General features: G+C 38.6%; 1 protein-coding gene across 1 annotated transcript in view; it reads left to right on the top strand.

Annotated features, from left to right (window-relative positions):
• LOC124158443 (gamma-aminobutyric acid receptor subunit beta-like) overlaps positions 1-25,233 on the top strand; it is an 82,820-nt gene that overhangs the window by 25,137 nt on the left and 32,450 nt on the right. Inside the window, exons 2-3 of the mRNA XM_046533530.1 lie at positions 13,308-13,381; positions 17,168-17,235. Coding sequence (XP_046389486.1) covers positions 13,308-13,381; positions 17,168-17,235 — 142 coding nt within the window. The remainder of the gene's footprint in view (positions 1-13,307; positions 13,382-17,167; positions 17,236-25,233) is intronic.

The following is a 25,233-nucleotide window of genomic DNA, read 5'->3' as shown; positions in this document are numbered from 1 at the left end:
GACCTTCGATAAGCGATTATGCACGCAATGGAAACGACGCTAAATTTATTATGGGGGAAACGAGACGAGACGAGAGTCTCGTCCGAGACTCGAGACCGAGACGAGACTGGGGTTCACGAGACGAGACTCGAGACGATACCAGAGGTCAGGAAACGAGACTGAGACGAGACTGGCGATCTCGTCTCGTCTCGTCTCGCGGCAACACTAGTTAAAAATAAACTACGTACAAGTGTCGATTTATCCATGCCTTCATCTAAATTTAACAGTTATTTGTGGCAAAGTTGATTGTGCAATCCAGTATGTAACGATTTTAATTGGTTTATATTGCGTTTGTTTCTTACTTTCCACCATATGTGAAGTTTGATGCAAGTATATCTTTAATGGTTAAAAACCGTAAATAAATAAATCATTTATAGCTGGTTTTGCGTAGTGCATCCGCTATCATTTGTAATATAGAACAACAGGAAAAAACTTTCCACTTACGCCCTTCCATTACCTACTCAATACTTTCTTCAATCGTTGCCTTATACCTTTGATGTACTAGATTTGTTTATGGATTATCTATGATCGTTTCAAGATTGCAATGGCGCTAAAGAGGCGCGCGTACATGCATCGATCTTCATTTCTTAACTCTTTTTTCTCGGCGCACTAGCGCTAACCATCATAAGTTCGGCAGGGTTATGTACCGCCTACCATGGTAACTCTGTGCGTTTACACGCCGTCTTGAGAGTACGAGGGGACGGACGGAGGTCGGTACGTGCGTAGTGTAAACGGAGAATTATTTCATTTGGGCTCCGCACGCCCCGAAACGCATGTTCCTGTCTCTTTCCTGCTATCGTGTGAGTGCGTATCTTTCCTTTCATTTTTGGGGTCCTTATCCAATGTCCAATTCTTCTGTTGGTGAGTGGTGAGCCTGTTGATCATCTATATATATAAAAGAAAGTCGAAAATCGTGTTAGTTAGAACCGTGGTTAGAACAATTATAACTCGAGAACGGCTGCACCGATTTTAGTGACATTAGGCTCTTTGGATTCGTCTCAGTCCCGGACAACATATAGGACATTAAAACATTGGAAAATTTCACAAAAAAATCAACTTTATCTTAGAAATATGTTTTTAGGGGTTGATTGTTAACAGGTCAAAAATATTAGATTCTTTTTCGTTTTTACTAATGTATTGACTGAACTTTTTAACAATATTAAAAAAATTAAATATTCAAACATGTTAAAAATATTAAAGTAATATTAAACTAGTATTAAAATAATTGAATTAGAGGTAAGCTCAGCTCGAATCGAGTTGTCAACAAACACATAACTACCGTGTGTGTAAACAAATCTCCAAGCAATTGTTGATTATCAGTAATGTCCGTGTACTCTGCATGAATTCAAATCTTTTAACTTTGTAATAAACGAAGACGAAGTCACCAACTATCTATCTGAATATTTAAAGTCCTTGGGCGCATCTGGCTTACCACGGCACGATTTACAGCGAAAGGTAGGCTCTGTGTTCATGATCTTTCGAAACCTAAACCAACCAAAACTATCCAACGGAACGTGTTTGGTTATTAAAAAACTGATAATGAAAGTGATTCACGCCACTATATCAAAGGAAAATTCAAAGATGAGGAAGTTCTCAATCCGAAGATTCCATGATCCCAACTTATATGCCCTTTTGAGCTTAAACGTATTTAATTTCCAATTCGTGTTGCATTCGTGATAACGATTAATAAATCGCATGGTCAGTCTTTCAGTTTTTGTGATGTTTGTTCTCATGTGTCAGTGAAAACCCATGGTTTTCTCATGGTAAATAATATGTGGTATGTTTACGAGTCGGTAAACCACCCGCTGTATTTCTTCCTTCGCTTCAAGGGCGCAGCTAGGAATTAAGGATAGGCGCAGCTAATACTGGCGGGTCTGTCGGGTATAGAAAACTCGCCAAGGTAAGCGAGAGGTGTGGGGGCCCTCCCCAGGAATTTTTTAGGATAAAATGTTCAAAATGGTAGGTTTTTCGGCTGTGTGAACAGTTAAATATTTTGTGACTCATCCGTCCCCCTAATGTTAATGACCAAATGTTTCATAAAAAGATTCTCTGAGCTTTTGGGGGGGTTTTAACCCCCAAAAACCCCCCTCGCTGCGTCCCTACTTCGCTTCGCTATTTTTATTTAGCTTCATTCGCTTTATCTTGCGCCTGATAACAAAACAAAAACTGTTGTTTATCAGAAGGCGCTTGACGCAAGACATTAAACCCGAAGGTGTAGGGCACACCGCGGTGCGTTTACACATGCAGCACGTTTACGCAGTGCATTTTTTCCAAACAGAGATACTATAACTGGCGCACCAAAAGTCATTTGATACGAATGCTGCTTCATAGGGGCTTTTCTTACACTATTTTGAGCATCAGTCAAGCGTCGGTCTAGCGTTGCGTTAACCTGCCCCGTGAACGACCCAAGTTTACGCTTCGGACTTAGACCTAAAAACATTTTTTTACGGTTAATAACACAAATAGCCAATAACTGAATGAGTATAATTTTTATTTCATCAATATTTTCTCATTTAATTTTCAATAAATCAAATATGATTAAAACGATACAGCCGCTCTTTATTTATAAATGGTGCAACTAAATTATAAGTTCATTGAAAGTTAAGCGGTACGAAGTTCGCCGGGTCAGCTTAAAACTAAAAGTAGACCGAACTGTCTGTGAAGCCTTAATCGAGTCATAATAGGAGTTAGGATTCATCTAGAGAATAAGTAAAAATTTTACAATATTCAGGCATTAAGGACAGTACATATTGCTCTAACCATTAAACTAGAATAGGCTCAGGTTAAAAATAAACTACGTATAAGTGTCGATTTATCCATGCCTTATGTTTTTAGGTCTAAGTCCGTCGCGTAAACTTGGGTCATTCACGGGGCAGGTTAACGCAACGCTAGACCGACGCTTGACTGATGCTCAAAATAGTGTAAGAAAAGCCCCTATGAAGCAGCATTCGTATCAAATGACTTTAGGCGCGCCAGTTATAGTATATCTGTTTGTAAAAAATGCACTGAGTAAACCTGCTGCATGCGTAAACGCACCACGGTGTGCCCTACACATTCGGGTTTAATGTCTTGCGTCAAGCGCCTTCTGATAAACAACAGTTTTTGTTTTGTTATCAGGCGCAAGATAAAGCGAATGAAGCTAAATAAAAATAGCGAAGCGAAGTAGGGACGCAGCGAGGGGGGTTTTTGGGGGTTAAAACCCCCCCAAAAGCTCAGAGAATCTTTTTATAAAACATTTGGTTATTAATATTAGGGGGACGGATGATCTTTTCTTTCATTTTTGGGGTCCTTATCCAATGTCCAATTCGCTCATGGAATTTTTGTCCTAAAATATCATAAAGAAAATACATATTTCCCTCGGCATAATACTATCGCTTCAAAATGCGTCTATCGAATGCACACTTGTATCGATCATAACATCGACTGCAACAAAGGAATTCGTTTGTTATAATTTTCTCTCGTAAAATAACTGAAACTAAACACACAGTAAGAATATCAATAACACACCAAATCAAATAAAAAAGAAATTAGAGAATAATCGAATTCAATGGAGGTCGATTTCATTTTGCTCGCAGGAAAATAAATCACGTGAAATGCCTATCATTGCCACATGTGGCCTTCGCTAAAGGATATCCTTAAAATTTCGTTAATCTTGCTCAAATAGAATCGTGTGGAGAAGGATTTGAGGGTTTTCCTCCTGTAATTTGCATTGATATAAGATATCGATATAAAAATTAAATCAACGGTTTGCATGGATAATAAAAGATAACTGAAATCTTATATTACCATTTAGAAATTACGCTGAAAATTTGGGACCTGTATGATCAATATCTTAGGAGAAATAGAAACTTATCAAAATAGAAGATATATCTGATATATGAAGATATATATCAGATATATCTTCATTAAGTCATCAAAATAATTAATATTTTTTGTTGGATATATGTGGTACATCTATATTGCGCAAAACTGTTGATGCGCATGCGCACGTTGGTGTGCGCACGTTGGTGTACGCACGTTGGCGGGAGAGCTAGTCTCAGTCAGTCTCTCGTAGTCACTCAGTAAGTTGGTATGTGAGCCTGGTGTGTTACCATGGGCCCAGGGGGCCATGGTGTGAAGTGAGGGAATGTATTTTCTTTGTTGGCAATAAAGCCCAATTACTTAATCAATTAAGTTTTACTCAAATCTGTTAACCCGAGAAACCTGAACATTTTTGTATAGTAAATTCCTGTCTAAGCATAATGCTGAAATAGGGAAGCACACTAGTGTTTCAAATGCACCAAACACATTGTTTAAATTAGAGTTCAGAGTAACATAATGTCGTTAAACCACAGTTTAAATCCTAATAGTGAATACTTGATTCGAGATGACCGTTCGAAATATGGAAAAATTAAAGGCCGCTAAAACGGGTGTCCATGTTGAATATTGCCCGTGACGTCACAAGGCAGTAGCAGAAGGCAGCTTCTACGCCGTTTAGTTCTACCACTATTATTGCATAGAAAAATTATTGAATTTGAGGGTATCCGTTTTTTGCTGTCATAAAATATCTTCGGAATATATATGTGGCTGCTTCTCTTTTGAGTAAATGACTTCATCATTGCGTAACATATTAATATTCATTTACGTGTCAACTTCAAGTTTGGAAAGAGTAGTGCGAATAGCACATTGAATCTTTAATAAATAGATGATGGTATTTATTTTTCACTGGGTATATTTTGGCACAATGCCGTTTATCATGCCAAAACTTTTTTTTGTAAGAACTGAGTCAAACTAATAAACCTATTTCAGACGTTTGCTGCAAGACTTATTCGTTGCGAATGCATTCACGCCGGCCGGAACGTTCGCCCTTCGCAACTAGAATCATGGGATGTTAGCCTTATTTCCGTGCTGGCTGGTTGTTGCAATGGTTCGCTGTCCAGGATGGGTTCAAGAAAAGTTAATCTTGGTTGAGAGAAGGAAAATTCCAACGATTTATGAATGGTATACCAAACTTTGATGTATTTATGGACACTGAATTTTTGAAAAAGGAGGACAGGTTCAACGCTCCATAGAAATACGAGGCGTTAAGGCTAACAAGGGGAGACCACGTATCTTGCTCCGTCTTTTTCAATTTGGGCCTTCGTTAGGCTGTAATTAATTAATTTTCATGCGGTACTTTTCACAAGTCATGTATATAAATTCAAAATATCCTCTTTTTCCCGAATGGACGGTTTCCTAAATTTCCTCTTTTATTCGAATGGACAGTTGGGGTTGTGGTAGCGTGTAGAATTACCACCCCAGGGTTCAGGGTTCAAATCTTAGTCATGGCATTATATTTTGTTGTCTTCATTGTGATCATACGGTGTCAAGTTAATCATTAATTTTAATTGCAGCAATCATAGACATGAGACAATTTTTTTATCATCATAATGGCGTTTAGGTATTTTAGCAGTGTCACTACAAACGCAGAGATACGACGACTACAAGGGTTGTTGTGCGCTAAAATGTTATTTTTTTCTTTGCTTATACTGACCAACTTCCACATTAAAAATGAAAACCACTCTTGCAAGAGCACATACCATTAAAGGCTCGCGGCAAGCAACAATATGCGTACAGACATAATTAATAAGAACACAAAACGAATATAAAATGCCATATATCTCGAACACTTGTAATTCACATTACTCCAAAGGGAGTTTACTTACTCAGTACCTACCTCAGTACCTCGTACTCAGTACCTACCAGTTTACCTCAGTAGCAGTGCTAAAAGAAATATTCCGAAATATAATTTCAATTAACAAATAGGATGAAATAAAAGTTGATAACCCTGGACCGGGCGCGCTGGCGTATAAAATACGTCAATCTTTGAAAACAAAGGATTTCAACATTGTACGTACATTCTGGGCTAGAATAGTCTCGTGTCTTCCTACAATGTACTTTGACTGCCTATATTGCGAGTTTTCAAAGTTCGAGGTATTGTAGCTAATTTTTTAGATCAGCAAGATGAACCCGTCACCAATGGAGTACAAATTACGCCGCGCGACCTGCCGTGTACCTTTATATCTGTATCACCTATAAATGTACTAATTTCAACAAATAAAGATTAACTTTAACAAAAATCGTTTGTTATCATATATGCACATATCATGTGCAAAGTACGAATTTTGCCCGGTCGTGTAAAATAACAGTCGCGCCACAATTCTTTAACCATACTACTTTCAGTTTATAAATTACGTAGGTCTACGAGGAATATGCTATATTTTGACTCAACACACTTTCTGATGTGACTGAGGTACCTATTAAGTAAATTATTATAATATAAATATCTATTTGATCTTACAATACCTTCAAATGATCTTCAAAACAGAATATCATCGATAGGTAAGAGTCAGGAGCAGCCTTGAACCATTTATTCCGTATGGCTTGTGCTTAAGCCAGGGGAATGAATATCTTCTCCAGGCTTTTGTTTCGACGTCGAGATGAAATTTGGAACAAAAAATCATTTATAATTCTTTTTTGAATTCATGTTTTCCGTACTAGCTGACATTTTTAGGAATCAAACTCCACCGATTCCCGGAAACTCTCGCCGCGTTAAAGAAGGCGACGGAATACAGCGATACTCCACTGGTGACTACTGCCTTGGGACGTCACATCTCAATCAAGATGGAGGCACAGTGTTTCAGCGCAACATGAAATTTTCCGACTTTCAAAACGTTTTAAAGTGCATAACCCAGATGCAGGAAATAAAAGTGACTATACTAATGTTTCTTTTTTAGGCTAAACTTTCAAATTCAGTAATAAAAAAAATTAGTGCACTTCCCTATTCTAATCCCTTTAACTATAATATCAAGCCAACAAAATGGATCTATCGAATACATATTTGTATCGATCACTACTTCGACTCTAATTATTCGATTCGTTTGATTTAACTTTTATCGTATTTCACACAATAACTGTAATTTTATCTATGACTTCCAGATTCGTACCTTGTTCAAAAAAAGTTATTAGCGAATTAAGCGTATCCAAGGAGATTGGTATCGAACAAACTCGCACGTAAATCGACCAAGTGGAATAACCATCATTGCAAAATTTGAGCTTTTTGATAATAGTTTTACCCTGAAGATTTCATTCGTCTAGCTTGAACTGGTCCCAAGAAATCGTATGCTCCACAAAAAATGGCGACAATGATTTTTAACGGGGAGATATTTTTTCGGAATTTTATTATGAGTTAACGAAGAGGGTTACGAGAAAAGCAGAGTAGATCTGGATCTCAACATTTTTTTTGCTGCACATTCCTAAAATTTATACGCCAAAGTCTGAAGGACGAATTCCGAAATTGAAAATTCCTCTATCTAGACAATGTAAAATCGGAAATCGTTTATTCCTCGGAATTGGTTCGACTTAGGGAAGTTACAAGGTAGAAAAAAAATCAAATATGCTGCTTTTCAATTAATTTGTCCTACTGCTATTGCAAGTTAGTAAAAAAAAAACAAAATTAGTCTCATAAGAAAAGCAATGGATCGTTCAGAGAATCATAAAAAATGCTTAATATCGATAAATCGCAAACACAACCACACCAAAAAATCAAATAAAAAACTTGCTAGCGTTAAAGAAATTTCATGTTCCTGAGACATTTATAAATACCCGATAACAACAAATATTTTTAGTCCCATAAGGCTACCATGTTAGTTCAATTCGATATATCCCGAAAACGACGAGAAAAAATCGACTATCGAGTTTTCGGATTTCTACCGATGATTTTTTTTTTACTTTTACGTCCCATAAGGCAATTACTCACACCTGTCATAGCTTAAGCTGCGAATTTGTATCAATCATTCCATGGTAAAGCAATTTGTCATCATTATGCTAAGTATATTAAATAGCACCGCGGAAATAAGTTGGTTGCATTGACTAACAGACATAAATGGTTTCAAAGAAAGATTCTTGTGACCTATGTAACACAGTAATATCATTTGCTTATTTTGTATAAGTAATATAATAATAAGTGCATCACTATTCATCAAAGCAGCAAGGATCTTCAAGAGAAAAATGTGTGAAAACCATACAAATCGTGTATTGAGAATTTTCCCGTTTCTCAAGTGCCTCCATTTCCACGCCGAGGAAGAGTTTTGCTTGTGTCCCAAAGAGAAAAATATAAGAGAAGAAAGTGGTTGATGACCTATAGCATGGAGTAAAATACTTTTCTAAATTGTCAACGGGCTATTTGTGTTCGCATCATTTTACGTAAGTACACTCATACATTGGGATTGCAGTTTGGATTCATTGAATCGCCAGTTTCTGTCGGATGGCCACCAAATTTAGGATGTATCTCTTGTGTCACTTTGTAAACAATCCCAGAAATTGACCAATTAGTCTACTCATTGTAGGATTTAACATGCAGGAATTTAGCTGTAGATGGCTATTCACGAGAAGAATTGATAAAGATTATACCACGAATTAAAAAAAAAGAAATAAACGATACATTTGATGCTTTAGCCATTGCAAACTTATATTTGGCTATTGCGTTGCCCATCGCTGCAAGTCAACGCAAAACCTAAATTTTCGCCTCGTTTTTGCCGTGGGTCCTGGTTAATAAAAAGGAACACGGGTAAATACAGCGTAAATAGTACTTGAAACTTATTTATGAAACAATCTACTACTTTTTGTTACCTTTTAAGGATCATTTGGCTCTCAGCTCCGACCTATTGGAGAAAACTATCCAAATTCTTCAAGGCAGGTTACTAGGTAAATATATAAGATAGATTTTCAGTTCGAAATGGATCCATCAAATCTCACGGGTCAATAAATAAATATTTATAAACGTTTGTGATATAATTTTCTTAATCGCATATTTATTTACCTGCTATATTTTGTTTACTCCATGCATAGCGGCAGTGACGAAGGAATCACAGTTTTTCAGGAAATTAGCCGACACAAGGAATTCGACTTAAGGTAAACTGCCGGAGTGTGCCTTCTTAAATTCCTCTGAAGTCAATTTGTCCTAAGAGTAACAACTACAAAGCTCGAAGTTGATTATTTACTTCGATCCCTTTCAATCAAGGCACTAATCCCTTAGCGAAGAGAAAGCTGAACCGTGCGATAACGTCAGAGGGTCACATATTTCAGTTCACGCAAGCGATATTCCAGAAATAGCATTTAATGACGTTTGGTGCGCACTGAGAGAGTTTCGCCTTATATATTTGAAATTTGTCTATTCAATGAGACTCAGCAGCCACAAATATGACGCAAATCCCCATTTTTAATTAAATCGTATCAAATACCTCATCTCAGAATTAGCCCAAACTTATTTTCATACTACAAGCACGTCCGTATTGCTATTTCAGATGTAAAATTAAGAGGTATAAATGGAGTTTTCGAAAGTATTTAAACATTTACTTTTTTCTCCTGCTCGGCACTGTGCCTCCAATTTTATGTATGTACACATACCGTGGGCTCATAATAAAAGTTTGTAGATGAGAACATAGTAATGTGACCTGCAGATTTAACTATAAAATATCACCCCGGCAAAAATTCGTAATACATATTATTAACAAAATAACGTTGACGTATCTTACACGAGAGCTGTACTGAAGATTTGGATCCGACAATCAGCTGCCATGACTTAACTTGTATACCATAAGGATCACCCACGGAATTATTAGTTGTTTTGAAAAGATAATATTTTTTAAATAAATTATATAATATATTTAGATGTGTCTGTGTTATAAAATAAAAATTAGGGCGAAAGCTGCGATGGAGTATTTAAATACTTGAAAATGATACTTAATGATTATTTTATACAGTCAGTGTGTTACTAAAAGCCTTAGCTATTAGAATTAGTCATAAGTCATGCCTCTGCAATAATTTGGAGGTGAAATAGAAGAAATTCAAGATACGATGTTTTTGGTTAAAAAGCGAAAAAAAAAGAGGACAAAAAACAATTTTTTCCAGCAAAATGGTCTCGGGTCATTCAATTTTTACTAGTTGATATGCTAGTTTTATATCCATATATATAAAAAAAAGTCGAAAATCGTGTTAATTACACAATTTATAACTCGAGAGCGGCTGCAACGAGTTTAATGTTATGTATCTGGTTTCATACAAGAGTCGGTTCTAATAACATGCGGTGCATCACCCTTATAGGCGCGGCGAGTCACCCTTGACGTAAGACATCCAGGAAATATTTGACAAAAATAATCCTTACAACAAATAGAATGAAGAATGAAACAATGATATACTTAATTTCTAAGCCTAATTTCGAAACCTAAGAAGTTAAGTTACTACGTCACAGCTGTGCTTTCATTTGTTATGATCTCGATATTTCAGCTGCAGATGTGGGAAAAGCAGAGGGAGGTGATGTTGAATTTAAGGATGGATGGAACAGCTGTGAACGAGTGAACATAACACTGGTGAATAGTGTGGAAAGTGGTAATGTGTCACTTCTTATCATTGTTTTCGCGTCAGCTGATTTTGATACGCTCACTGAAAATTTTGGTAGACCCTCAACTGTGCCGATAAAATGAATCTTAATTTTGTGAAAATCCTTCTTCCTTATAGAGGCAACAATAGGGTTGTTCAAGCCTATCAGAACGGTCTCAAAAAACGAATGGATATCACTTCTGATGTAATTTCATTTTGATTGGGATTAATTACAGATGCGTTGAAAAAGTAATGGTGGAATTATTAGCAATCAAAATTCGAACAATTTCAACGCCGCCAAAAACGGTCCGCCATCTTGAAATAGAGGTGATGACGTAGAAAGCCTGTACGCCTGGCCTGGCTGGCCTGTACCCTCGATGCCAAGCTGAGCACTCTGCATGCCGACTGGACATTGACCAAGGTTATTCCTTATTTTGAAATGGCCTATGTTGTGCATGAAACTTCCGGATGGATCAAGGCGACATAAAATCCATTCTTCAAGTTAGGCAGGCGACGTATGTAGCGTTGACAGGAATTGAAAGTTTTGTAGCTGTATTTGCTAGGAAACTACATGCAGTGAACTTTCATTGTGCCTCTAGTGCAAGTGAACACAATTTGTGCCCTTAATGTACCCCTAAGTGAATGATTGCATATAGACGATGAAGTAAAGAGTGAAGTGAGTTGTGATTGTTACATCTTCGACGAAATTATTTATTTCTTCCATGCTGGTTCAATCAACCCTATACATTTCGATATAAGGTATCTAACTATTGCGAAGGGGATATGTTTCATATATGAGCTAGTTGTACTTTAGGGATACATCGAACGCATATTAATTTTCATTCGTTTGTTCGCTTCTAAGTTCTGTTATATTTTATTGCCTATTGCCAATTCATTTTGAGCATTCGCCAGTGTTTACATTTCACGAATTTCGTTGCGCTGTTGTTTGTTTTTGTTTTGGTCATATTTTGGTTACGGTAAGAGTGAAAGTGAAATTCGAAGTTTTTTGATGTTACAATAACTGGTTTAGCTAGTTTAATAATTTGTTTCAGCCTATTCATTTCATTGTCTTCGCAATGTCAATGTGAAATAACGTAAACTGTTTCTAAGTCGTTAGTGATGAGTGGGAAGTGAGGTGTGGAGAATCCTTTCGAACTTCAAGTAGTGCAAATTCTTTTAGTGTGTGCAGAGTGATTGGAAAACCGATTGTCATGTTTTATTAGTGTTTCATAATAGTGTTTTATATTTATTGTCAGCCAAGTTTTTCATTGAATCAGTTGATTCGGAATATACTGATTATAAGTATCAAAAAGACAGCTCGTGAAATGTGTGCGTTGTAGTGCTATTTGTGATATGATGAGCAATAAATATGTACAAGTAAGGGTAATTTTGCTTATTATTACTCTTATTAAAGGATAAATTTGGATTTTCTTTAAATACTGATCTGGCGGCAGACGCTGGAGGTCTTTAAAAAAAGTGGAATAACCCTGCTGAGCCACTTAAACATCACTGCAGTAGGGCATCTACAGGCTTGTGACGTCACACATCAATTCAAGATGGAAGTAGGGCTTTTTGGCGTAACGTTAACGTTACGTCACTGTTTAAAGCCTTCTCTAAACATGTACAATGAAGAAAATAGCATAATATAATTGTCATTGCTCCTTCTGAAGCACGATCTTTCGATTTCTTAAATAAAAAAATATGGTGAACAACCCTATTTGTATTGAAGTCCACATGATAAATATTGCATTATGTTGTTCATGGATATTGCATTAAGCGTCTGTGGTGAATAATTGTTGTTCGGAAACTTTATTGATGTGCGGACACTGCCCGTATTATAATTTACTAAAATTCCAGTTTTAATTGCAGAAGGTAGCGAATAATGTGGGGAAAAGAATTTCGACTCGAAGCATGCATTTGTATATACTGTCCAATTGAGGATATGAACGGCTGATCAAAATATATGGTATAATTCGTTTTCATTGAAAGCTATAAACTATTACTTTATTTGGGGAGTCAGTGGGTAAACACAAGCTTGAAAAATTAAAGAATTGACCTGATAGCCCACATTGAAGATGTTTTTGTAGCACGCCAACTATTGAAATAAAATTATGCATAGTAAACATTGCGAAAAATTTTTGCTATTCGCAGTAATTCTTTGCATTAATTGTTATTGTTTACTTACTGTCGATGAAGCAAGTTTGTGCTCCACATATTAAGCTCGAGTGTTAATTTCTACACAATTCACTTAACAAGTTAAATATTCATCATGTATGCTACCATTACTTAATAAATTTAATGTAGATGTCATTTTATTTTTAGCTATTATGCCATCTTTCAATACGTCTTTAGGTTTCTTTAACCACAGAAAAACAAATCAACATCGCAATGCGCACGTTTTACGAGGTGCAATACCGAATAGCCCAGTTCGGGAGACGGTGTGATATTATTCCACCATTACCGGGTGCGATTCGCCGTATAGAATACTGAATTACACCGGCGCTACAGAAATTTTAAGAATTACGCCTTCCGGTGTAATTGAAGCAAGGATTACGCCCGTTTAGAATACCGTAATGCAACAAGGGAGTAATACGCAATATTATTAGACCTTCTATAGTAATATCGGCGAATAGCACTGTTTAATTCCATCCATAATAGCAGCCTTGGTGAAAACAACTAGGTTGGCGAACGCTTCAATCGAAAAGCAAGCGCAAAACACGGCCTCCGTGCACACTTTCTGCATGATGCATGCTTAATGATACGCGGTTATTGCTCGCTATTCATGTGGACATGTTTCTGTTTAAAAAATTCACCTCTCCTTTCTTCCTTTTGTTTTCTCGAATCCTTCCCGTGGGCATCTGCAAATGAAGAGATTATAACTTCACTGGCCTGCTGGACGGCCTACTGCAAAACTACGACAAAAGGCTGAGACCCAACCACGGAGGTAAGCACAGAGTGAGAATATGCAAATGCCTTTTAGGGCACTGAACGCATATCTCCCCGGAGCATGGTCATATATGTTTCATTCGTGCTCATCACCTCCAGAAGAAAACCATGAATCCCGCCAAACTTTTTCCTCGTTTGCAGTTTGTTTCATTTTACTTTGAAAGCACAGGAGTGTTAGCAGGGTGGGGCGGGGATGAGGTTGGCTAGTGTCCTCCCTGCTCACCCTCTGGCTCAATTCGCAGTCGTGGCGGAGTGTATTCGGCAAATGCCCGATCACTGCTCGAATGGATTGTGTTTAAAGAGCTCTTCAGCATTCCCTCCGTAAGCGGTGCACCCCTACACTCAATCCTTTTGTTAAGAACAAAAGTCGTCCACAGTGGACGCCGGGCTGCTCTCCACCGACGCTTCCCTCCCAATGACCTCGGCTTTCGCTCGCCTTCTTCAAATACCCATGGACCATGACAACAGTGAGTACCCCGCGGGAATCAATTTAATACCACCATTTCGTAGAATTATTTATGATATCGTGATGCGCAGGACATCTCTAGTAGGACGAAGTGTAAATATATACTATATAGGTACCACCCTGGATGCCGGTTCAAAAGGGGTGTGGCAGAACACCACCCGTCTACGTATACAGAGCAAATGCTCCAACAAAGTTACGATTAGCATTTATAAGAGTGCTTTATGGTTCGGGGGAAAAACGATTTCCCATATCTTTCCGTTCCGCAAAATATCTCTCTTAATTTATCTCTTCTGTCAGACCTTGAAATATAGTGGGGCTCTAATGCTATGTTCTCCGCGTCGCTCGTAAAGATATCCATTCTCAATTGTTCAAACAATCTAAGCCTAGCGCGCAGCCTCCGAGTCTCCAGCGGCTCCCAGCCTAATTCGCTTAATATCTGGGTAACGCTGTCTGTACGCCCCTAGCAGTTTTTGACGAAACGCGCAGCCTTCCTTCGTATTTTATTCAGTTCGCAGATTAAGTTTTTCTGCACCGGATCCCATACGCTCGCTGGATATTTAGGGTGCGGTCGGATGAGTGCGAAATAGCACCTTTCTTTTTCTTTCTCATCCGAAAATATTCCCACAAAAAACTTAACGAATCCTAATTTCTTTTGGGCTATGCCGCAAATATCCCTTATATTTGTTCCCCACGAGAGGCTCGAGGTTATCGTAACTCCCAGGTACTTAACTTCGTCTGTTGCCTTTAATTTAATTCCATACACAGGTTATAGTTGGCCAAACTCAGCAAAAATGTACCGACATGCATTTGCTCAGATTAAGTTCGAGTTCCCATTATTGGCTCCACAAATGAACGTCGTTTAAATCCGATGATAGTACTTCATAGGCAGAGTGATCACTAATTTCACGATAGATGACAGCGTCGTCAGCATATAAACGTATTTCATTGTTAATTCGGGAGAAAAGATCATTTATGTATATAATGAACAAAAAATGGCCCGTTAAACTTCCTTGTGGAACACCTGATGTCACCTTAACTAAATCAGGACCAATTCCGTCAAGAACTACTTTTTGTTTACGATAACTCAGAAAATCGCGTATCCAGTTTACCACAATTTAGTTTAATCAGCATGACTGTAATTTATATAAAAGCTTGTTGTGAGGTACCGTGTCGAAGGCATTCTTAAATCTATAAATAATACATCAACTTGTCTTTTCGATTCACCAGATTTGAGTACGTCCTGAAGAAAGAGCGCGAGCTCTGCCTCGCATTATCTACCTTTTCGGAAAATAATAACAAAGGAAAGTTTTCAAAAACACAAGGACAGAGAGTAAATAAATGTTTATATGCATTTTTCTTAGCTCAATTCGCTAGATATCCGCGATATTAGCGAGTTCACTCGTCGAATAAGCAGTCGTGGATAGAAAGCGACGCCATTCCGGGGTAGAAGACTGAGAACCCAAGGGGGGTTCTTCGAAGGACACCGGGGCCAGGGCCCAATACTACAACTGATACACCCGCGCACCCGGGGAGGGGAGTGGAAAATGGAGGCGCCGCCGCGCCGCGCTAGGAGCCAGACGACGCACGCCTCAGGGATAGGGAAAGGGTGGGATAGGGAAAACCTTCGCCGCTATGAGAGCGACCACTCACCACTAGCGAAACCATACTTTAACGTGCCAGCAATTTTGGAAGATTTTACTGTAAATGAGTAAAATCCAAAGATCAAATCGTTGGATACCATTCCAGGACACCAACCACAAGGAGAGTACCACAAATATTGAGTCGCCTTCGCGAGAAATTTGACCGCGAGAGATAATATTTACTCGAATCATTGTTTGTGGGGAAAATAAATCCTCATACCTATGAAGGGTCCTATGTTACAACCCAAGGTCGCCTTAGCGAGGTCCGACAGCCTTGCGAAGGTGTCCATTCGCGGGTGTGTGCTTGTGTCTAGTCTGTGGTAGTCCCTGGCGTGGAAGTAATTCCCGTAAACTGCCACAGGAGGGCATTCTGGAGAAGTTTTTTTGTCTCTTCCTCTGACGAGAGGTGTCAAATTTTACGGCCATATGAGAAACCCTTTTGAATCACCTAACCAGTTATGATGTGTTGAATTGTTTACCTGAAAACATCTTCTACATTTATCATCTGTTGTGCTTTCATCATTCCATATGCATTTTGCATAATTTTAGTGCGGATCGTGCACCACAATTATGGGCCCTTCAGTTTTTCCATAAAGTTCGCCCGAAAACACAATGTTTGTGATGAAATTTATTCAACATATGGTTGATTGAGGTCATTGAGGTGTCGTCACGTAATTATTTCCATCGGGACCATATTTCTACCTTTGTTTTTCATTGAACTGGTCGTGCCTTTGGTTGTTCTGTAGGACGAGCCTTTTTTTAAATTTAATAGTGTTAAGTTATTGTCAGTATACAGGTTATCCCATTTATCTAGACCACCCGAAATAACTTTTTGTCCAGATGCAAATTCAAAAAAAATAATAGGAAACCACCCTGAACAGCGGTATGTCATTTTTACACGGCACCCTATATTTTTTATTCGGCAATTCATTTCCTCTCCTAAAGACTTATTCAAAAATGTAGCAGAAAGTTATGAAAACATAAGAAACTCGTCCACTTACTGGAGTTAGCGGAAACAAATTACAAGCAAGTCAAAACGTAACACAAAAGTCACTTTGAGCCCGGGACCACAAACGCGTCCACGTCTAGGGTGCCATTTAAAAAAGACATACCGCTTTCATATCTTTGTAAATAACAAAGCTACTAGGAAGGCAACCATGCTGATTAATGTCTCCCTGACGGCTAATGAACATTTGCTTGACACATTTTTGAATTTGCAGTAGAAATGGCAATCTAGTTAATTTGAAGATTTTAAACACTTTTGAATTTGCAGTAGAAATGGCCCTGGAGTTTCGGATATGGAAAGTGAAACCAGAAAAATATTTTCTGGGCTTCAAGGCTTTGATGAAATCGTTGACAATCATTTTTCGATGCTGTCTGTGCAGATATGGGGGGCAAGGGGAAGTAATTGCTGGGGAACGTCTTCAATGGTTACCCACAGGTGAAAAAACATCAAGGCCTGAAAATGTTTTTTACATAATGGATGTTGTAAAACGTACGAGGGGAAAAAAGAAGAGGAAGAAAGAGAGCAATGCTTTTGCGTCCCCATCAAAATTCACCACGTTCAAAGAAACTATCGGCAGAGTGGAAAGGGCTACATTTGGGAATGGGAGACCAATCGAAAGCGAGATGGCCGTTCGAAAACAATTATTCTCAAACGTTCTCTTCTCAATTGCAGGCGAGGCGGTTGAGGTTGGAGTCTCCATGTACGTGCTCGACATATCATCCTTTTCGGAGGAGAACATGGTGAGTTCAAATAACAAGGCTATCTCATCTAAATAGGTCTTAAATCTCATGGGGGAAAATGGTCGCTCGTGAATCATAGTCGTTTGTTGATGACCAAGTAAGTAACGATTGCATCCCTCAGCGCCATCGCTCGACAAACATCTTTTCATGCTCCTCGAACACGTAATCAACGAAGCGGTCATTTATATCTTATATTTGTAAACTCACTTAACTGCTTTGCACTGCATTTGTATTCATTATTATTCCCCTTGGTTAAATTATCTTTAAATCTTGTTATTAGATAAATAAATTAGATTTTCTTAAACGGCGCAGGGTCGATCACTTTTCCGGTATCAATTGGCTGTTTCGAATTTTGCTTAACATATCTAGCGTTATAAGCGATTACGAAGAGGCTTTTTCAATGCGAGGGGGAAAATATATTTTACCATCACGGGTCATTGACATAGGTGTGGGCTCGTTAATTTCGAGGCACAATGCTGCCGAAAATTGCTTTAGCGAGCTCCATCCGTACTACTGATAAAAGCACTTCCTCAACCATTCTCATGGAGGTATAAATGACTAAAAAGGGTATTTGAACGCCGATGCTACCTATCGTCGGATGATTCACAGTTTGCTTTTAAAACAGCAAATATATATGACAAAGATCAGTGGTGCGATACATTTGTCAATTATCGGAACACAATGATTTTTTCTACTTCATTAAATGCATGCGACTGGTATTAGCCTATGATAATGTACTATTATAGAATATTTCTATTCGCGGCGATTCTTTTTTCTAATTGCACTGTAGCGACGATAACGTAGCATAACTCAGAACATGCAATTGAAAGAAAATAAATTCCCCAGGGCCGAACTCTTTGCTGGAAAAAGGTGGGGGGTGGCAAGTTACGAGGCTGACAGTGGGGTAATACACGGAAATTAAGCTAAAACACTATGAAACAAAACAATCGCGCAGCTCACTCACTCACCTAGCAGATTTGACCTGATGACAGCGTCGCGTCGTCAGCAAATATACGTATTTCACCGCTAGTTAGAGGGCAAATAGGTCATTTATGCATGTAATGAACTAAAGGGGGCTGATTACGCTCCCTTGTGGGACGTCTGATGTCACCTTAACTACATCAGAGCTAATTCCGTCAAGAACTACTTTGTGTCCACGATCACTCAGAAAGTCGCGTCAGAAAGTTACTACAGTTTCGGGTAATCCGCATGTCTGTAATTTATATAAAAGTTTGTTGTTGTTGTCGAAAGGTTTCTTAGAATTCAGAAATAATGGGTCCACTTGTCTTTGCGATTCACCGGATTTGAGCACGTCGTGAAGAAAGAGCGCGAGCTGTAGTTCTAATGATCTACCTTTCCGGAAGCCGTGCTAACAGCCATGGAGGAAGTTACGACTGCTCAGGAATGTCATGATATTGCTAACGAATATATAACGAAGATAGCTTGCTCATAATCGATGTAAATTAAATTACTCGATAGTCCCCAGGATCATATGTGTTTCCCTTTTTGAATATTGGTGAAACGTTTGCAATTTTCTGGTCAATCATTCCTTTAAATAATGATTTTTAAAATATTATTTATATTGTAACATACCGGTGGTAAGTCCATATTTTTATTTATACTAATTCTCCCCGTAATATACGCGTGTATTGTTGGAGAGACGGCTCACGCAATGTTTTGAATTACATTGTATTTTTGTGGTTCGATTGTTTGTGGTAATCTTCTAAGGTAATTCGTAAAAAGGTGGCGTTGAGATCACCGTAAAAAAAAACATAAATACCGGTGACGAGGAGGCATTACCCCCTTGTCTCTTGCGCTCTTAGTGATGGAGCAGTAAGCATTGAGAATTGACTGGAGAGGAGAGACGTCCGGGACGGAGGTGTGATTCAAGGGCATGCAGTCTGGCTACGCGTCGCGCGGAGGCGTCTATCGACATCAGCCATTAGAAACGACAACGAGAAGTTGCGCAGACGCTGCTCATCCAAAGAATTAAGTATCACGGGCACGTTCCCACTCCCTCCATCAACTCAGTAGATATTTTTGAGTGTTGCCTTCAGTCACCTCGTCCAATTGCCTCCATCGAATGATGTAGTGATTTTCGATTCAAAGTTGACCATAAAAATCGTCACCTGGTGTCGAGCAAGGCGATGTGCTTCAATTTCTCAATGCTAAAATCTCCGGTCAAATAAGTCCTGACGGAATAAACTGCTTTTGGGGCAGAAAGTTCTCCTATACCACATTTTTTGTGCGGAATCTAAACTCCCTATTGTATCAATGATCTCCCGTCATTTTTCCAACAAAAGAGTTAATTTAAGCGACGAGAAGCTTGTAAATACAGGGTCTGCTCAATAAGTATCGGGACTGATTCACAAAATCAAAATTTATTGCAGCTATCATAATAATTACTTTATAATCTTCATAATACATTCCTCATGCATCGATACACTTAGTTCGGCGCGTCTACCACTCGTCAAAAGCCCGATGGAAGTCGGTTTCCGGAATACTGTTCAGCACGCATATTCTGGAACCCGCTAACGATTCGTACTTTCTACTAATGGACACGTTAACTGCGCTTTAAGGCACTCACTTTACAGGCATATTCCAAAATTCACTAACGTGAGGAAAGCCGTTACCGATACCGTTATTGGCGCTTTAAGCGAAAAATTGCATTCTGGAACTGACATTAGCAAATAGTCTTAAAGCAGGGAACTTTAAGGGGCTAGTTATCATATCGCGCATATCTTCCTCGCTTCAAGTGCAAAATCGTACGCGTTATTGGAGCTAATTATCACCAAAAAACTTATTACAGGTACGTGGAACTTTAGAATTTACCCTGTATATATACTGTGACTTGCATGTTATCTCTTAAGGCCTATAAACCAATGGGGAACATGCACGCTTTTTAAAAGTACTAGAATAAGAAGATTCCTACCTCAAATGTGCTCGCGGAAATTTTCGCGGATGAATTATGTTTTTAGCTGAGTTTTGAGTCTATAAAAAATAATCTTCATCGACTGCTTGAAAACACGTGACGGAGCGTGGGCGCGTTATATCACGGCACGGTATCCACTGATGACAGACTGAGGAAGTGGATAGAAAAACTGTCAATGTAGGGGCTCAAACGCAAATTTGGCGAATATAATTGCTGTTTTAACGTCAAACTTCGGATTGTGAATATATTGGGTTGCCAAGGCATTGTTGAAATAAATAAAGGATATTGTTTTGTTTTGGGAGATTTGGAAATATTACATTGATATAAGTTGATTGCAGATTGTGATATATGTTACACACCTACATCATTTGCTGAATGCAGTAAGTGTATTACGGCATGATATTTAATAGAAAAACGTGTGACAACCTTATAAATCGTGTACATCGTGTATCCTACAAAACTATATAAAGTGCCCCGTCGCACAGTGGGCGGAAATCGGAAAAAGCCGGACAAAATTACAAAATGGCTTTTTTTGAGTTATAAACTTGAAACTTCGCAGGTATACTCAAATATAATTGAAGTTTATTGATATGTACTTCATTTGACATAGATCCTACCCGTTACGGAGATACAGAGGCTCAAACGTGAGCAAATTTCCATAAAAACGCCCGTCTTCAATTTTCTCTGAAAATCTTCCAAAGTAAGTGAATGGTGAAGTTATGGGTGGATTCTTGCCGAATAATTGCCGAATAATTGCCGAATTGCCGAATGCGTGGCGGGAGGTGCGGTACGGGCATGGATGGGTTTCACGAATTTAAACCATTAAAACCGCACTAATGGATTCCAAAGTAGGTTAGAAATAGCATTTTCAGGTTGTTTAATGGATTTCAAAGTATGATTTTCCGTCGCTATTTACATTCTCCTGGCTTTTATCTCCTGGTGTGAGCAGAATTAGCAACGAAAATTCTTAAAATAATTAAAAGAGGGCCACTTTACTGAATGGAAACAATCAGTAGTAAGCATGTTAATCATACACGGTTGATTTACTTAAAAGTTTGATTGATTAAACGTCACAAAGCTTCCTGAAGCTCGAAGAAAAATGTTTCAGTCGCAGTTCACTCGAATGCTATTCTTGAGTTTCGCGCGCAAGACGTGGCAACGCAGTATTCGTTCACTCCGGCGTATTTTTTTAATGTCCATATATGATTTATGCTAAGCATAAATCAAGTATTATCGGATCATAGAAAAATTACAAATAAATTAAAAAGTGTTTCTATTAATTTAATTTTTTCTTTCGGAGTAAATTGTAGGACTAGATAATGTTTAAACATTTTCATTAATGGACAACAAACTATGCGTTTTAAAAATACGCCAAAGCCATATTATTTATCTACATTGACGTGTACAACTTATATTGGAAGATGAATGCTGTAAACCAATTAGTTTTTCCTAGGTTGAGTTACAAAGTTGCTGAAGTTGACAAAACGGCTAATTTTAGGGTGCGCGGAGTCATTTATTGCACTCGCGTGTCTACATTTTTGAAATTTCCATTAGTTACAAAATAAATTAAAATAAGGAATAAAATTATCTTTAAAATGACGTATTATTTGTTGCTTTGGCATGCGCACAAGCTCAGATATAAATTCGCAAAGTACAGCGGCACATCATTTTGACTCCGATAGCCGTTTACTCGCTGGAGAATTGCTTGTGTTCCAAAGAACAAAAATAAGAGGAATAAGTGGTCGATGATCCACAGAATGGAGTTAAATACATTATCTATATTGTCAATCGGATATTCTCAACGTAAGTACACTTTTAAATAAGGGTTACCGTAGGGTTTTATCGAGTCGCCAGTTTTTCTCGGATGACCACCAAATTTTGGATGAATCACTTATTTCATTTTGTAAACAACCCTATAAATATACCTATTATTCTGTCTATTATAGGATCAAATTATACGGAAAGTGGCTTATTACGAGAACAAATACTAATTATGATTAAACCACGCGGAAAAATAAGGAATGTAACGGGTGGCCGACCTCTCGTCGCAAGGAGCCCCTAACAAGGAACATTCACGAAGTGTCTTTCGCCGATATCGTTCAAATTTTGTAGGGTAGTAGTGTTCCATAATAAAAGCACATTTTCAAAATTTCTCGTGCCCTTAAGCCTTGTGACATAATAAACAGGATATAATAAAGGCAGTTGAGTTTTAGACCTGAAAGCGAGTGTGTCGTGATTTCTCTCCATCCTTCCCCTGTGAATCAGCGCACGCTACAGGAATACACGAGAATTATGAGGCTTTTGGCAAGGTAAATTCAATATTTATTACTGCGATGTCCAAAGCGTTCGCTGCATGTCAAAGCAGAACCTAAAATTTCGACTCGTTTTTGCTGTCGGTCTCGGTTCAAAAACAGGAACTCGAGTAAATACTGCGTTCATAGTATTTGAAACTTATTTCTTTGTATATCAAATGCTTTTTTATTTCTTTTTAACGATAATTTGGATCTCAATCTTGGACGATTCTCGCGCTTCATGTATTCGGCGCCTTTCCATCTAATCCTTCCATTTACCCATCCCCTTTTCTTCTGTTTCATCCTTTCGCTACCCATATCCAGTGAAAAATCCAAGACAAGCAAGACGTCAAAATCAAAATAACTATCGGAGCCATACGTAAACAAAGAAGTCGCCAATACATGCCAGATAAACTAAATAATTTGTCACCTATTTCTTCCGTATCTGTAAAAGCAATTGAAAATTTTACCTTCCATCACATAATATAAGTTATTACTCCTTAGGTAAATATATTTCATGGTCTAGTTATCATTAGTCATAATAATAACATATATTAAAGAAGGACACATGCACGTCTCACATTTCAGAATATTTAAATCGCTATTTTAATTTAAGATAAAGTTAGTACGCACAAGTAATAGTTTTCAAAATAAAAGTATGATAACTATAACAACAGTTACATTAGCGCCTTTTTAGCGCTTATTTTTTCTGGATCTTTCGTATTTCACTCTTCACTTGTTTTCTTCTTATGTTCCTATTGGTCGCAACGATCTACGCCACCAACATCAGTGACGTCTATGGCTAGGCCATTAGAGAGACGGATTCACTGACTTTCACTTAACCGCCCGGTCACCAGAATACGATAGCAAAGTGACTGCCGTTGGGGGGTTGAGGCAACGTCACCACGCCGAATTTTGCTAGCAGCTGCCGCACAACAATTGCACTGTGGCACGGACCATTGTCATGGTGAAGTTTCCAATTCAGGGCAATGGCTGATGTACGCGCGTTACGCGATGTCGCACCAGCTTCGCGCACTTTCTTTATCGCAAGATCCTCTTTTACAATGGTGTGGACGATTCTGACTGAAAGGCGGGTCTCCTCACTGATAAAGGCAAAGGCCTGTCAAAGGTGCAAGGCGCTTTTCATTTGTCCACCTGAGCATCGGTTAGAGCGGTCGTCGGGCGTCCGACGCGGCGCTCGTCTTCGAAGAGCTCCCGGCCTTCCTTAAAAATGTTGTGCCACTCAAAAACTCTTGCGCAGCTTATGCCTTGTCTACACTACACACTTAACTTAAGTGACTTCACTTAAATATAATCTTAAATGTGGTGCTGTAGCTACACTTGAGCTTTAAGTCGACTTCAGCACCGTGATTGTCTATATCGGGAAACAGTTATGTTGACAGATGAAGGTCTAGGAGAGCAATTAGTGATTCTTTGATCCAAAGCGACTGTTATTTGAAATAAACTTCCAAACTCCGTGAATTAACCATTTTGGATTCAGAAGGTTAAAAGGAAAGACCGATTTCAGTTCCTGAGGGAACGCTATATGGCGAGAGGTGATGGAGCCAGAGGAATTTAGAATTACTAAGCGTGACTTCGTGGAATGACATATTCATAACGTAAACAAAAACACTTATTGCTAGTCAAATTCCACTGCTTTATTAAAACCATTGATGTTAAATTTCAACCATTAATTCCTCCCACGTCCAATGAAATCGCCACATCTTATCTCCCTCGGCATCCCTAGGACTAACATTAAAGCCCTATGCAATAGTTTCAATAAAAGTGTGTGGGAAGTTACTGAGTGCATTCGTTTACGTTATTTTCGATTATGACACCATGGAAAATAAACTGTTTTACCGGATCCTCTGCCGTCGTCTCATTGTCAGTCTTAAAATTCCTTAAAACGTTTCTAAGTTTTATAAATCGAGTTTCACCGTGAGCAACAGGCATAGCAATTAGTTTTCACGGAAATAATACCAACAATAAGATGAGAAACACTACAAAATAAATTCGTCGAATTAATATCCCCAACACTAGAAATTAACTAACGAAATAGAACGCTCAATAACCACATCTTACAATACAGCACAACTTAGAACATAATCAACGGGATGATGTGAGATGGGTATTATGTGCCATTTACAACACATGAAGAGCTTCAACCGTGTGGAAACAGTTGCCTACGCAATTTAAGTTGGGTTCTAAGATGACTTAAGTGGAGGTGTACTTAAATGAAGCTGGGGACACCTACACTACCAACTTAAATACAGAGCCAACTTAAGCAGTCACTTAAGTTACTAGTGTAGACCCGGCATTAGGGCATCCTCCCCATAAGCCTGTTTAACGAGTTCAAGAGCCTCCGACGCGGATTTCCCGAGTTTAACGCAAAATTAAAGTTGCTCGACAGTGGGCTCCATGACGGGAAGCGACGACACCACAAGCAATCACACGTCACAACAATCACTCTGCTGTCTCAACACATGCCCGTAGGCGACTGTACTAAAGTGCGCCTGGGTGGTGGGGGACCCGTATATCAAGTCGGCACCCCCCATCCACCGTATTGTTGAGGCTACAGCGAATCTCATCAAGTGGTCGCGCCGTCTAAAAGGGCTGTACCGGTGAGTCAATCTCACCACAACCAGCCTTATAACATAAGCATTTTTAAAAATGGCGCATTTGCACAAAAGTGACAGTGTAAAATGTAGTTTGCGTGAAAATAGGAAATTAAAAAGTTATTTCTTTTTCTCATTCTTTAGGTAAATGAGATTTTAA

The sequence above is a fragment of the Ischnura elegans genome, chromosome 5 (genome assembly GCF_921293095.1).
Source record: "Ischnura elegans chromosome 5, ioIscEleg1.1, whole genome shotgun sequence".
NCBI classification, from domain to species: domain Eukaryota; kingdom Metazoa; phylum Arthropoda; class Insecta; order Odonata; family Coenagrionidae; genus Ischnura; species Ischnura elegans.
Note: the sequence above shows the minus strand (reverse complement) of the source record. Positions and strands in the feature narration are given on the sequence as shown.